Genomic DNA, 15,689 nt, shown 5'->3' on the forward strand with positions numbered 1-15,689 from the left:
GAGGATAAGGCGGGGCATTAACGTTATTATCATATAGCCTACACAAACTGACCCATTTAAGCAACAAATTCCTTTATAATACATACATCCTTTATTCAAGACTTCCAAGGCTTGACATAATGACAAATTCCCTCCTGCTGGGACAAGTGTGTTGCTATTCAATCCTTAGTTATAGTTGTACATATTCAATAAATTTGAAGGAATGTGAACAGTAATAATGTTTGGATTAACTCTAACATGGACTGCACACTGTACAAAGCACCCCCCCCCCCCCACTGACTCACGCTAAAGGAACAAACAGAAACAAACTTTGTCAACTTCCGGTCAAGCGCTACATGGAAGTAGCAATCGTCCATTGATTCTATAGTCTAATAGAAGGAGGTGATACCTACATCTCGTCTATATAGCTGTCTGGCAAATCAGGCCTTGCCCCAAGCTGAATCAGTCGTTTAACCGTGTCGACGTGGTTGTTGATGCAAGCAGTCATGAGTGGAGTGTACTGGAAGCCGTCCTTTATTTCTAATGTTGCACCATGCTGCACCAGCAAGTCCACCACTTCTGTGTTCCTTATGTGCGATATGAGACACAAAAATTACGCATCAATTAAACGTTGCAAACATAGTATTTCCAAGTTCCTGCTCTGCAATGTGAAAATACGATAAACCTCCACAAATCATTGTGCTTCCCTTTTGTACGCTTTTTATTGTGCTTTCGTATTTTATGACGTCTAGTACATGCTCGGTTTAGCCTATAGACATATCAGCTCGCATGCATTTCTTTCCCACTACATGTACAAGTATTACCTACATTCCAAAGTTGGGTGACCATGATCCAAGAGGTGTGAATATCACCGGAATATTTCGCAATGAACATCGTATGTCAGTATTTAGCTTATAGCTTCTATTGTCTGGCTTTGTAGTCAAACAGCATGTGTTGTGGATTGACCTACCACTGTGCGCTGCTGTGTGAAGAGGAGCAAATGTACTCTTGGATCTCTTCACCATAGACGCCCCCTTGCGGAGCAGGAGTCTCACTACATCTACATGTCCCCTGTTGGAAGCCAGGAACAGAGCTGTGCCAGAGCTGAAGACCTCACTGTTTACACGGTCGTAGTCGATGTCTGCACCTGCGTTTGGGGATTACAAGAGTAAAGCTTTGATATGATTTTACAAGTACAAGTGAGATACCAAATAAGTTAAAAACAGCAATCACTCACAAACTTGCAAAATATATTATGGATACCTAGTAGTTAAACAAGTGTGTTGCTCATTGTATGTTTCGACGGCCGTAGATCTGTGATGGGTGACCATGAGTTTCTACCAACCCATACGGACTCACAGTAACGGAGAGCATTGTCTTTTGTATAACTTCCTTTCGAAAAGACACACATGACACACATAACAGGGCTTAGGCATCATGATACATTTGACTGACATTATCTTTGCATACTTCTCCAGGGGACAACTGTTACTTCCCAGGACACAGTTGTTATGCACGGTTAGATGGAACAACAAAGATAGTGGCCTACAACAGTTGTCTGCTTGGTATAAAACAAAGGTACCGGTAGTGTACGCACTTACACAAGTGAGAACAGCCTTTACATTTGAATAATACCCGCTCAAAAGCCTTGTTTTCACATTCAAATTTAGGAGCAGATTCCTGCTGTAACCATCACTTGTACTATGAAATAAAACAACACAACACATGTACCTAACTGTATGCAAGTGTTATGAGAACACTAAACGCTCAGAGCTGGGCATGTAGGAACAAAGCTACTCTTCAAGGTTGGTGGGGAAAAACTTAGCGACATAACACGAAAAGGTCACAGTTTCACCCCGCCAACCTCTGCTTGGAGAGTAATTCAAAACCAAGAAATATCAGTGGTTAATGTGGATGTTGTCCATAAAGCGAACTGACTTCGTTTTTGGGGACGCTTCGACTTTAGTAGTAGATGTGCAATGGGATACATAGCAGTGTTTAGCTAGCAAAATTCAACGCTCTTCAATGATTTACGACACATTGTCTGACACGAATATAATATTCTCCAAGCAGAGGTTGGGTTGGGGAGGGAGGGAGCAGTAAGACATCTCGATTGGTCACTTGATAACCAGTCTCTACTGCCTACCGACCCAACTTTCGCTAGGACAATAGATGACAGTCTTTAATAGGAGCCTGAGAGTTTCAATTTGTGCTTACCTGCTTTCAAAGACATTTCAACGCCCTCAAGTGAGCCTTCCCTAGCAGCATGCAACAGGAATTCATTCACATCATAATAAGTTTCCGCCATTTCTTCAAGACCGCTGTTGTCGACACCTTGCTCGCGTGCTGTCTGGGCTTAAACTGATCAGTGAAGAACCATGGGAGTTGGAGAGTTGGTAAGTATGTCTCGTCACGTGATCTATTCTTTTGCCACGTGACTAGTGACATGGTAAGACAACAATAGTTCACGTGACCAGACAACTGTTTCCCATGATTCTTCAGTTCAAGCCTATTATATACAATAAGGGAAATCGGCCAAGGTCTTCTAACAAGACTGCTCAGTCGGAAGGTGTGGACAACAGCAGTTCTGGGAAGGCGTCAACAACAGTGGTTACAACAAAATGGCATTGTATGGAATTGATGCAAACTATGACCTGTTGTGTGCTGCCAGGTATGGAGAACTTGAAGACGTTAAAGCGGCTTTGAAAGCAGGTGAGTACATAATTATGTATTTCTCTTCCCTAAAGCGTTTAACGTTATAATAATGTCAACACGCGCAAGGTGTTGAAAACGGCGTTTTTAACGAAATGAAGAAAGCCTGTGTCTATGGTATGTTGTATGGTTTGAGTTTGGCCCACTTCAATGCATTAGAACAGCTTTGAAAGCATGTAAGCACATAGTGAAATTCTTTCCTAAAACGCATGCACGCACCATACGGCAAGGTGTACAAGCAGGTAAATTGTTTTGGTTTCGAATGCTGGTCGCCTGTTTCTGTGATGTAGTTGATCATGGCTTTTCTACGTGCCCTATACATATCTTTGTCTTTTATACCGCATGTTAATCTCATTAGATTAACAGGTGGCATAAGAGTATCAAAAGTGTCCAACCTTGGTCCAACTGGCCCTCACCCTGACCCTTTGGATAGAAATGTCTTTTTATGCCGCTGGTAAATATGTTGTGTTGAACGTTGAATGTTCTCGGAAACTGCGTCACTTTAGTTTATGGGCAACATCCGCATCAATATTTCTTGCCTCTGGGTATCCCACCACGCCACCCCCTGGAAAATGTGCAAATCATAGCATTTGCTGTTATAAACAGTCACTGTGTTAACGTTGCTTTGCTTCACAAGTGCTGGGTGTGGCAGAAATGCCGTAAATGCTCCCGCAAAGATCGAAAAGTTGGAGCAGTAAATGTGTATTCACATGTAAATTAGAAATAAGGACCCACGCAGTTACTTGGGACACCTTTGTTGCATGGTATGCAGACAAGTTGCATAATGACAATAGATTAGCGTGCTTTGAATCAACACCGACTATGTTTTTTTTCGTCCGGATTTTGCTATAAAGTTGAGATCTTTTAAAATGTAAATTATATGTAAATAAGGACCCCCTCACAAGTGCGCACAGTGCACTAGCCGCACATTTGTTCTTTGTTTCATGCTATGCAGACAACTTGCATAATGATAATACGTCATTAACATGTTTTAAATCAACGCCAACTTTTTTCTAATTTGTGCCTGATGTTTTACGTGGTAAAAAGTTAGCAAGTAATATAACACTAGTAGTCGAATACCAAGGTCGCAAAATAATAACGTTTTTGTCATGTTTCAAACAAGCATTTACAAATAAGATCAACAAAACTTTTGCTGTAGTTGAATTTTTCGTTGTTACGCAGCGTAAGATGGCCTAATTTACAGGTTAAACGCCACGTTATAACACTAGACGGTTCGCAAAGTTGTTCGAGCTCGCATTGGGAAGGAAAGTCTGTCATGACTGTATATGTTTTGTAGTAGGCGGTAGGAACAGCCTTTCCCTTAATTCAGCCCCATTCACAAGAATATTAATACTATTATTGGTAATGGTATAATGATTCGTCTTTCGGACGGGATGTAAAACGGGTGGTGCATCGAGCAAGTAAATCAGCCCCATGATTTACTCAATTGTAAAACCATATCAATGTTATTACCAAACGCAGGTGCAGACATCGACTTCGACCACGTGGACTGTGAGTCCTCCAGCACTGGTACGGCGTTGTACAATGCTTGCATGAAGGGACACATCGACGTGATCAAACTGCTACTCCGCAAGGGGGCGTCTACGGCGAAGAGAGACAAAACTGCATTTGCTCCCCTTCACGTAGCAGTACACGAAGGTAAGACAATCCACAACAGATGATGGTGTATATGTGACCTATTGGATCATCCGAATTTGCAAAATACGTACTGCTTATACCCCCTCACGTTAGGCGAAAATCGATCGGACGACGAGTCTGTGAGCTCTAAATTACGAGGAGGCATGACCCTGACGGGCAGGGGGGACTCTGCAATTTCTTCGTTGGCATCATGGCCATGCCTCCTCGTAAATTAGAGCTCGCAGACTCGTCGTCCTATCGAATCGCGCCTAATGTGAGGGGGTATATTACTATAAGGAAACCCTCTTGATAGATAGTACATGTAGCATGTGAGCGAAGAGGTCCATAGTACATATATATGCCAGGCCAAAACGTGCTGCACATACTACTAGTATGACATTGAAAAGCACACACGCTATACTGACAACCACACACGCACAAGAATCTGCAGTAACTTTTTATGAAGGCATATCTCATTTAGAAGGGATGGGAAAATACAAATACCCAGTTTGCTTGATTTATATATCCCGTTTCTCCCATCCTAGGAAGGATTGACGTAGTTGACTTGCTGGTGCAGCATGGTGCAACAGTAGACATACGGGACGGCTTCCAGAACACACCACTCATGACTGCATGTGTCTACAATCGTGTGGACTTAGTTAAGCGATTGATTCAGCTTGGAGCAAGGCCGGATGTAAAAGATGGCTACATAGCCCAGAGGCAAGTATACATCCTTCTCGTGACCTAGTGAACTATTGCTTCTTAATGTAGATACATTTTTATATTAAACTGAACTGTATTCTTTTTTATATTTTTTTCAGGGTGTATGTGTATGGTGTATATTTTATACCTGCTCCGATCCACTACAATCCGGATGTCATAAAATCGCGTATCACTTATACTGTGCGTCCTATATAAACGTATATACGCATGTGGCCTATAGTTACCTAAATGAGTCATATCTTCCATTATAGATTGGGAGACTATACCGGCTGTGACAAGAGTCGGAGGCTGATACAAGCGGCGGCGAAGTCCAAGCTGTTGAGATGCTGCAACCCCAAGTGTGGCAAACCAGGCTACAGGTAGATTTTCTGCTGACGGTTCCGCAGCAAAATGTTGTATTTCTACTTTGTCAGAGAAGAATGTTTATCAAATGTTGGTATATTATAGAACCAAATAAATTATTTCCATTTGACTTTCTACAACAGTACTCTTTGTAGCCTACGAAATGACGTTCTGAACCCTGCACAGTCCCTAAATGGATTGTTTACCTTCTACAGGAAAACCCTGAAGCTGTGTGCCGGGTGCAAGCTGACCCGCTACTGCAGCCGTGACTGTCAGAAACAGCACTGGTCTGTCGGACACAAGAAGTGCTGTGGGCATGACGCGTACACTGAAGAAGGGCCACATCCCATCGACAGAATGGAATCACATCCTAGCACATGTCCATGTAAACAAGAGAGGTTTAAATTTCCAAAGACGTCTGTAGTGAAACGGCTTTATCCTAAATGAAGAACTGTTGAACACACGATGCGGCAACAGCCATATCAAATGAAGTCAAAAGATAAGTGGCAATTTGGAATGTTGGCAAATCCGGAATTTCTTACTTTGGTCAGTATGGATAAGCTGCTTGTGTTTTTGTGTAACGTTTTATACAATAATGTTGTGTCAAATCTTTTTATTCACATATGTAGTCTGTAAAATTTTACATGGTTCTGTCAATAACTCGTTCAAGTTGGTTTATCTTGTAAAAGAAAGTTAAATTTGGAGTCAGAATGCAACAAATAATTAGAAAATGTTGCAGCGCCCCCATTTCCTGTCGTTAATGTTTTATGTTGGACGTTGTTGATGTTTACCAGTAAGCTGACAATCTGTTCATTTCACAATTACCCCCTCCCCCAAAATTAGATCTGAATTGTGATTAGTAATGTCCGAGCTAAAGTAACATTCTAGTGTACGATATGTTAGTGTTTTGGTGTGAATGTAATGCTATCTCAGTATCTGTTGTTATTCTATGTAAATAAAAGCAAAATGAAAAGTGAACAAGTCTCTTGATAACTTGCAATTGCTTTTCCCTGTTCGTGTGTAAGTTCAATTGAATAACATGGCCAGAACATATCAAAACCGGAAGTTCCGTTGCACTACCGTATAAAGCCGCTAGAGGACCCATTACTGAACACCTTTGTTTTACCGACCGATACCCATACCGACTGTAATGTTTGATCCGCACACACTGGGAATGGCCCTACTCGTGTTTTATGAGTGTGCTGGGTTCTTTTATACCCCTGTCACATTTGTAGAAAATCGATCGGACGACGATTTTGCGGCAATCGCCCGATCCTCGCTTATAGTAATAGCTTTATTGCACAACAATTGTACGAGGTACAAAGTATGGCTTAAATGTAACAGGGAAAAAGTGAACAAGTCTCTTAATATACTAGTAATACCCCATCCCCTTTATGTTTTATGTTTGACCTTGTTGAGGTTTATTTCCCAGTTCCCAAGTTTTTTCCCGAAATTAGATTTGTGATGTGATTCGTACTGTCCAAGCTTCGGGAGATCGTTACCTTCTTCTGACAAGAGTTAATCTATCTGCTATTATATTGTAGATGAATAAAAACAAATATATAAAAAGGTGTGTAAGTTGACCAAATATGACCAGAACATGGCATATCAAACCCGGAAGTTCCGTAGCAGTACCGTACAAAACCCTAGAAGACCCATTAGAAAACTTGACTTTTGTTTTCCGATCTCTACCCACATCTTCTTCTTGGTTTTCGAGACTACTAACTTCAGCTGAAGAATCTATAGTCAATATACCGACTGTTAGGTTTGATCCGCTCACACCTGGAATGCCCACCACTCTTTTCTAGTCCCTAGCCAAATGCTCCTTTTTATCTGAGGCAAAGGGGCAAAAGATCCGACAGAATTCGCACCTGTCGAAAATTGATAAGCGCGTGGATGTCATACATATTATCAAATCAACATGACCTCGCTGGGAAAAAACCACGCGTTACGTTTAGCATAAAATGTCTAATAGACTAATTTTTGGATATTAGTCTAGTACCCACGAATCGGAGAAAGATCTATTAACATTTACTTTGTTGTGTTTGTTAATAACAGTCGGCGTCACATTTCATTACCTAATCACATTCATATCACAACACTCAACAGACCATTCAGTAGGATGTTATTTTTTATTATACGAAACACGATTGAGGGAGAACATGAAACGTACCCGTGACAATTATGTTGCAACAGTGAGCCACGTTCTCAGTGATCTAACAACGGATACGAAAGGTAGAGTCCCGACTCCACATCTTACATTTCAACTTGTTAACGTCCTGCGACAAGATAATCCAAGTAAAACGAGGTCTTTATAAACCACATTACTGTTCAAATAGAAACCAGTTGACAAAACAAACAAAACTTAGCGTTGTCTTATACCTACGTATATGGATACAAGCACCATAAGAAAGAGATAAATGTTTCAGGTTTGGCAACTTATTGTTTGCTATATTTCATATGCGGCTGTTGTCGTGTACTCCACAGTTCTTCGTATTGAATGATAAGTCGTCTCATGTCATCGTTAAAGATCAGAAGTAGTAAAAACGTTTAGAGTCACAATTCTTTTGCACGTGCACATGCCTGTGCTATTAGATCATCTGCCATGGACTTGAAGAATTTGAAGAAGGGGCTTGGTCCATCGTTAGTGTACGCGTCATGCCCACAGCACTTCTTGTGTCCGACAGACCAGTGTTGTATCTGACAGTCACGGCTGCAGTAGCGGGTCAGCTTGCACCGGCCACACAGCTTCATGGTTTTCCTGTAGAAGATAAACAGGTAAAGATGCAATTGAGTAACTATGAAGAGCTCCGGAAGATTTTTTTCATTTTGTGAGCTACAAAGACTTGTAGAAAGTTCAATTCATATACCAAGTTGCACATCGGACAAAATTCGGAAGGGGTTTCTTTTCAAAAGTAATAACAGAATATTTCAGCTATGGAACCGTTAAAAAACCTACCTGTAGCCTGGTTTGTCACACTTGGGGTTGCAGCATCTTAACAGCTTGGACTTCCTCGCCTTTTGTACAAGCTGCATACTCTCGGTACTTAAGTTTCCTCGCCTAATGGAAGATGTGACACATTAATGCATTTAGGGAGCCGCCAGGCCATGAGATATCAATACATAGATTTTTATAGGACGCAAGAACTAGTGATACAATATGACTTCAGGTTTGTTGCATGTAGATTGGAAGATTATGAACATTATACTAGTAAAACATACATGCACACCCCCCCTCACTCACTCACGCTTAAGAAACAAACAGAAACAAACTTTGTCAACCTCCGGTCAAGCGCTACATGGAAGTTTGTTTACACGAGAAGCAATCGTCCTTTGATTCTATAGTCTAATAGAAGGATAAGATACTTACATTTCGTCTATATAGCTGTCTGGCAAATCAGGTCTTGCCCCAAGCTGAATCAGTCGTTTAACCGTGTCGACGTGGTTGTTGATGCATGCAGTCATGAGTGGTGTGTACTGGAAGCCGTCCTTTATTTCTAACGTTGCACCATGTTGGACCAGCAAATCCACCACTTCTGTGTTCCCTATGCACGAAGACACAGAAATTACGTATTAAGTAAACATAGTATTTTCACGTTCCTGCTTTGTTTCTGCAATGTGAAACCTTAATAAATCATTGTGTTTACCTTTTGCGCGCTTCTTATCGCGCTTTCTTATTCTATCACATCTAGTACATGCTCTGCTTAGCCTATAGACATATCCGCTCACATGCATTTCTTTCCCACTACATGTACTAGCATTACCTACATTGCAAAGTTGGGTGACCATGAGGCAAGAGGTGATAATATCATAGGAATATTTCGCAATGAAAATCGTATGTCAGTATTCAGCTTATAGCGTCTATTGGCTTTGTATTCAAACAGCATGTGTTGTGGATTGACCTACCATTGTGCGCTGCTGTGTGAAGAGGAGCAAATGCACTCTTGGATCTCTTCACCACAGACGCCCCCTTGCGGAGCAGGAGTCTCACTACATCTACATGTCCCCTGTTGGAAGCTAGGAACAGAGCTGTGCCAGAGCTGAAGACTTCACTGTTCACACGGTCGTAGTCGATGTCTGCACCTGCGTTTGGGGATTACAAGAGTGAAGCGTTGATATGATTTTACAAGTACAAGTGAGATACCAAATAAGTTGAAAACAGCAATCACATATCAACTCACAAACTTGCAAAATATATTATGTATACCTAGTAGGTAAACAAATATGTTGCTCATTGTATGTGTTGGCGATGGTAGATTTGTCATGGGTGATCATGAGAAGTTTTTTTATCAATCCATATGGACTCACAGTTACGAAGAGCAATGACTTCTGTATAACGAAGTTCCTTTCGAAAAGACACACATAATACACAGCACAAGGCTTAGGTATTATGATAGTTGATACGCACTATTTGACATGGTCTATTACGTTATCTAATATGAGACATTATTATATTCTTGCATACTTTGTGAATTGCAAATCTCCAGGGGAGAATTGTTACTTCCAATGACATAATTGTCATGCACGGTTAAATGGAACAACAGAATATACATAGCGGCACACATCAGTCGTATGCAAGTTGTCTGCATAGCATAAAACAAACAACAAACGGGCCGATAGTGTACTGTATGCACACAAGTGAGAACAACCTTTACATTTGAATAATAGTGCACATTTGAGTATCCGCTTCAAAGCTTGTTTTCACATTCAGATTGATAAAAGAAGATTCTGGAATGTACGCAACTGCAAATATATAATATGAACACTGAACACACAGATGCGAGGCATATAGGGATATTCAAAGCTAGCTACTCTCCAAGAAAAACGCCACGACCCCCACCAACCTCTGCTTGGAGAGTAGTAGTGGTCAAATTTATGTGGATGCTGTCTATAAAGCGAGCTGACTTCGTTTTAGGGGACGCTTTGACTTTGGTGGATGTGCAAATCACAAAATACCTCTTCAACTAGCAAAATTCGTGTTCAACTTCTTTAGATCACAGGTGACCGGCATTTGTCACCGGAATAAAAAGTTCTTCAATGATTTACGACATCGTGTCTGACACGAGTATAAAATTATCCAAGCATAGAGTAGATGGAGCATCTCGGTCACTTATGATAACCAGTCTCTACTATCTGCCGACTCAACTTTTGCTAGGACAACAGAGGATACGTCTTTAATAGGACAGAGTTTCAATTTGTGCTTACCTGCTTTCAAAGTCATTTTAACGCCCTCGACTGAGCCTTCCCTAGCAGCATGCAACAGGAATTCATTCACATCACAATAAGTTTCCGCCATTTCGTCAGGACCGCTGTTGTCGACACCTTGCGCGCGCGCTGTCTGGGCTTGAACTGATCAGTGGAGAATCATGGGAGTTCGTAAGTTTGTCTCGTCACGTGATCTATTCTTTTGTCACGTGACTAGTGACATGGTAAGACAATGACAACTCACGTGACCAGACAACGTCTTCCCATAATTCTTCAGTTCAAACCTATAATAAGGGAAATTGGTCAAGGTCTTCTAACAAGACTGCTCGCTCGGAAGGTGTGGACAACAGCAGTTCTAGGAAAGCGTCAAGAACAGTGGTTACAACAAAATGGCATTGTATGGAATTGATGCAAACTATGACCTGTTGTGTGCTGCCAGGTATGGAGAACTTGAAGACGTTAAAGCGGCTCTGAAAGCTGGTGAGTACATAATTATTGAATTATCTTTCCTAAAGCGTTTAACGTTATAATAATGACAACACAGGCGCAAAGTGTTGAAAATGGAGTTTCTAGCGAAATGACGGAAGCCAAGTCTATGCGAATGAATTTCTGTTGTGTGGAGTTGAGTTTGGTTAAAATGGCTTTGAAGAAGGTAACCACATAGTGAAATTATTTCATAAAGCGCAAGCACACACCATACAGCAAGGTGTACAAGTAGGCAAATTGTTGTAGGACTTTTGGTTTCGAATGCTGGTGGCCTTTTTCTGTGATCTAGTCTTCTGTTTACAAATGTATCCTACACGTCTATAAGACTGTGTCCCCTGATCTTCAGGTTGACAGGTGGCATAAGAGTTTAAAAGCAGTTCAGCCTTGATCCAACTGGCCACTGCTTTGGCTCCTTTGATACAATATTGTTGTTTTTATTCTATACAAGTGCTGGGTACAGCAGAAATGTAGTAAATGTTGTAGTCTCCGAGTTGATGCTTTGGATCAGTAGATGAGTATTCAAATGTAAATTAGAAATAAGGACCCACGCACAAGTGCGCACACGGTACAATTGGCCTATGGGGGCACCTTTGTTCTTTGTTCCATGCTATGCAGACAAATTCCATAATGATAATGAGGCATTATCGATCGTGTTGTGAATTGACGCTGACGGTTTCGTCTGATTTTTGCTGAGTTTTTATTATGTAAAACACGGTATAATAGTGGTATAACCTTTGTTCTTTGTTCCATGCTATGCAGACAAATTGCATAATGATAATGGGATATTATCGATCGTGAATCGACGCTAACGGTTTCGTCTGTTTTTTTGCTGAGTTTTTATTATGTAAAACTGTATGAAAGGCATGACTCGCATGTTAAACGTGGAAAACATGTTTTCAAGTTACACTAGTCGGCTAACAAAGTCGAGACACAGTGCCACCTAGAACAGCGCCACCTAGAATTTCACAAGACTTATGCACTCATGTTATTACTAAACGCAGGTGCAGACATCGACTTCGACCACGTGGACTGTGAGTCCTCCAGCACTGGTACGGCGTTGTACAATGCTTGCATGAAGGGACACATCGACGTGATCAAACTGCTACTCCGCAAGGGGGCGTCTACGGCGAAGAGAGACAAGACTGCGTTTGCTCCCCTTCACGTAGCAGTACACGAAGGTAGGACAATCCAAAACAGATAAGCGTGTGTATATGACCGCCTGGATCATCCAAATTTGCAAGATATGTACTACTAACGAAACCCTCTTGATAGCCAGTACGTATAGCATGTGAGCGAAGAGGTCAATAGTACATATATATGCCAGGCCAAGACGTACTACACATACTACTAATATACTGAAAACATTCTCCTACGCAGAGGGACCACAGTCGTGTCCAAACTCCTTGTGTTTACCTCTGCTATCTTGTGCACTCAGACCAGTTACGGACCGCCCTGCTTATGAATATTAATGAGCTTACCCTGATATGGGCAGTCAGCCGTTGGGGTCGGGCGTAGGAGGATGGTGCTATGTGAGACGTAACATGATTGGCTGATAGCTTTCCAGCGGCCTTTGCGAGATGGCTTTCATGGCTTGCGTAAACAGAAAGCCCAAGAAATGCCTATTCTCTTATTGGCTAACAGCTGGTTTGTGGCAACAACCATAATAACCGCTGGTAGGCCATGAGATAGCAGGGCCACATAGGCTGAGTCAGGTAGCCGTTGGGGACCGTGCGTAGGAGGATGACTGAAAAGCACACACGCTATACTGATAAGCACACACAATGAATCTGCAGTAACTTTTTATTACGACATGCCGCATTTGGAAGGGATGTGAAAAATACAAATACCCAATTTACAACGTTTGCTTGATTCATATTTCCCGTTTCTCCTATCCTAGGAAGGGCAGAAGTGGTGGACTTGTTGGTGCAGCATGGTGCAACAGTAGACATACGGGACGGCTTCCAGAACACTCCACTCATGACTGCATGCGTCTACAATCGTGTGGACATAGTTAAGCGACTGATTCAGCTTGGAGCAAGGCCTGATGTAAAAGATGGCTACATAGCCCAGAGGCAAGTATACGTCCTTCTCGTGACCAAGTGAACTATTGCTTCTTGATGTAGATACATTTTCATATTAAACTGGACTGTGTTCATTTATGTGTGTTTTTTAGAGTGAGTGTGTGTCTTTGTGTATAATTTTTACTGCTCCGACCAACTACAATCCTTATGTCAGAAAATCGCGCATCACTTATTTCCTCTTATACCGTGTGTCCTATTGATACGTATATACGCATGTGGCCTAGTTACCTAATTATGAGTCATATCTTCCATTAGACTGGGAGACTATACCGGCTGCGACAAGAGTCGGAGGCTGATACAAGCGGCGGCGAAGACCAAACTGCTGAGATGCTGCAACCCAAAGTGTGGCAAACCGGGCTACAGGTAGGTTTTCCTACTGACGGTTCCACAGCAAAATGTTGTATTTCTACTTTGTCTGAGAAGAATTGACCCAACCGAATTATTTCCATCTGTAATTTACAAGTCTTTGTAGCCTACAAAATGACATTGAGAAAAATTGAACCCTGCACAGTCCCTAAATAGATTGTTTACCTTCTACAGGAAAACCCTGAAGCTGTGTGCCGGGTGCAAGCTGACCCGCTACTGCAGCCGTGACTGTCAACACTGGTCTGTCGGACACAAGAAGTGCTGTGGGCATGACGCGTACACTGAAGAAGGGCCACATCCCATCGACAGAATGGAATCACATCCTAGCACATGTCCATGTAAACAAGAGAGGTTTAAATTTCCAAAGACGTCATGAAACGGCTTATCCTTATCTGTTAAGCACACGATGCGACAACAGCCATTTCAAATGTAGTAAAAGATAAGTGGCAATTTGATATTTCTTACTATGGTCAGTATGGGTAAGTTACTTGTGTCTTAAGTTTGTATATACAGTACATGATAATGTTGTGCCAAGTCTTTTTTCACATATGTTTGAAATGTCAATTTGGTTTATCTTGTAGAAGAAAAGTTTAAAGAAGTTAGATTTGCGATGAGTCAAAATGCAACAAAGAAAATCTTACAGCGTCCCCATTTTCTTTCGTATCTGTTAGATTAGATAAATCTAGATCAATGATCGAGAATTTAACCGTCGCGATATAATCACAGATAAGTTTCATATTCTCCCTTGCCTCGATCGTGTTTGTTTGATAAAAGTACCATTCCCTACTGAATGTTGTGAATGTAATAAGATAATGAAGTGTTAAGCTATCTGCTGTTATTCTTTGTAAATTTCTATGTAAATAAACACTACAAAATGAAAAGTGAACAAGTCTCTTAATATAATGCTTCATCCCCTTCGTATGAACGTAAAACGTATGACGTAAAAGTTAGGGTTTATTTCCCAGTTAGGTGAAAATTTGTTCAGATCCAGAGGCCACACCAAGAACATAAAATACAATGTAAAACATAATGACTCCATTTTCATAAGCACGTTTATCTCACTATTCTTCATATGATGTCATCCATAAAATTTACTTGCTGTGGCCTAGCAGTCCAAACGTAGATAGCAGGCCTGCCTACGCCTTACGGAAAAGAGCATGCAGACCCTCTTATCAGAATGTTGGGCTAGTTTTCTCCAAGCAGATGTATCGAGGGCAGTATCAGACTTCAGTAAGGCCTTTGATCTTGTAGATCACACCACGGCTATATGTCACCTTCTCGAGCTCGGAGTCCGACCGCAAATAGTGCCATGGATTGCCAGCTTTCACACTGACCGGAGTCAGAAAACCAAATACCAGGGAGCGCTCTCACAAGTGAAACATCTTACCTGTGGCCTGGCGCAGGGTACGAAACTCGGCCCTATTATGTTTATAGCCCATGTGAATAGGATCGCCGACAACATGCGGTCTCAGTCGTGGGGTTTTGTAGATGACTTAAACGTTATTGAAACAAGACTGATAGCCCACCCATCCAAACTGCAGGATGATCATAACAACCTTTCTACATGGACTGAATCGAACAACAACTGAACTCAGGCAAGTGTAAGGCTATGCAGGTGTGCTTTGTCAGGAACCCACCCCCACCCCCTGTTCTCACCACTGGCGGTCGTGAACTTGAAGTAGTCAGTATTGCTAAAGGCTTAGGGGTAACCTTCCAGTCTGACCTCAAGTGGGTCACGCACGTCGTAGAAATGACTAAAAAAAGGGAAGCAGTGGTTGTACCTCCTATGTAGGCTGAGGCAGTTTCAGCTACCCACACAGGACTTGTTGCTTACAGTCTACACATGTTTTGTACGGCCGGTTTTGGAGTATGCAACCCCCATGTGGCATCCTGCCTTAACCAACAGCCAACGGAAGAAGATAGAGAGCATTTAAGTGCGTGCGTGCAGCTGAGATCATCCTTGGCAACAACTTCCACAGTTACACCTCAGCCTGTGAAGCTCTACGACTCTAAACTCTCGAGGACCGACGTGTCACGCTGTGTCTGAAGTTTGCACAGAAACTGTACAAGTCTGAACAGTACAGGCATTGGTTTCCACGGCTGCGGGGAGAAATAAGTGGTAGGGAAACTAGACAGCACAAAAAAACTTGTCAATGG

The 15,689-nt window shown here is 41.8% G+C and overlaps 4 protein-coding genes across 4 annotated transcripts; 2 read left to right on the forward strand and 2 right to left on the reverse strand.

Moving 5' to 3' along the window:
* Nucleotides 1-279: 279 nt before the first annotated feature.
* On the reverse strand, nucleotides 280-2,382 carry LOC118408113 (GA-binding protein subunit beta-1-like). The gene is made up of 3 exons (XM_035808735.1): nucleotides 2,197-2,382; nucleotides 950-1,126; nucleotides 280-567 (listed from the first exon to the last, which is right to left on the reverse strand). Exons 1-3 carry the CDS (start codon nucleotides 2,285-2,287, stop codon nucleotides 389-391), a joined length of 447 nt encoding a protein of 148 aa, XP_035664628.1. The 5' UTR covers nucleotides 2,288-2,382; the 3' UTR covers nucleotides 280-388.
* Nucleotides 2,383-2,470: 88 nt separating this feature from the next.
* Nucleotides 2,471-6,372, forward strand: LOC118408110 (poly [ADP-ribose] polymerase tankyrase-2-like). The gene is made up of 5 exons (XM_035808732.1): nucleotides 2,471-2,691; nucleotides 4,174-4,350; nucleotides 4,875-5,049; nucleotides 5,304-5,411; nucleotides 5,610-6,372. The coding sequence occupies exons 1-5, from the start codon at nucleotides 2,601-2,603 to the stop codon at nucleotides 5,839-5,841; spliced, it is 783 nt and encodes a 260-aa protein (XP_035664625.1). The 5' UTR covers nucleotides 2,471-2,600; the 3' UTR covers nucleotides 5,842-6,372.
* Nucleotides 6,373-8,760: 2,388 nt separating this feature from the next.
* LOC118408100 (serine/threonine-protein phosphatase 6 regulatory ankyrin repeat subunit C-like) lies at nucleotides 8,761-10,821 on the reverse strand. Its single transcript, XM_035808720.1, has 3 exons — nucleotides 10,600-10,821; nucleotides 9,301-9,477; nucleotides 8,761-8,939 (listed from the first exon to the last, which is right to left on the reverse strand). The coding sequence occupies exons 1-3, from the start codon at nucleotides 10,688-10,690 to the stop codon at nucleotides 8,761-8,763; spliced, it is 447 nt and encodes a 148-aa protein (XP_035664613.1). The 5' UTR covers nucleotides 10,691-10,821.
* Nucleotides 10,822-10,942: 121 nt separating this feature from the next.
* Nucleotides 10,943-13,224, forward strand: LOC118408112 (ankyrin repeat domain-containing protein 2-like). Its single transcript, XM_035808734.1, has 3 exons — nucleotides 10,943-11,079; nucleotides 12,087-12,263; nucleotides 12,983-13,224. The coding sequence occupies exons 1-3, from the start codon at nucleotides 10,989-10,991 to the stop codon at nucleotides 13,186-13,188; spliced, it is 474 nt and encodes a 157-aa protein (XP_035664627.1). The 5' UTR covers nucleotides 10,943-10,988; the 3' UTR covers nucleotides 13,189-13,224.
* The last annotated feature ends 2,465 nt before the right edge of the window (nucleotides 13,225-15,689 follow it).

This window comes from Branchiostoma floridae, unplaced genomic scaffold, assembly GCF_000003815.2.
Source record: "Branchiostoma floridae strain S238N-H82 unplaced genomic scaffold, Bfl_VNyyK Sc7u5tJ_1557, whole genome shotgun sequence".
NCBI classification, from domain to species: Eukaryota; Metazoa; Chordata; class Leptocardii; order Amphioxiformes; family Branchiostomatidae; genus Branchiostoma; species Branchiostoma floridae.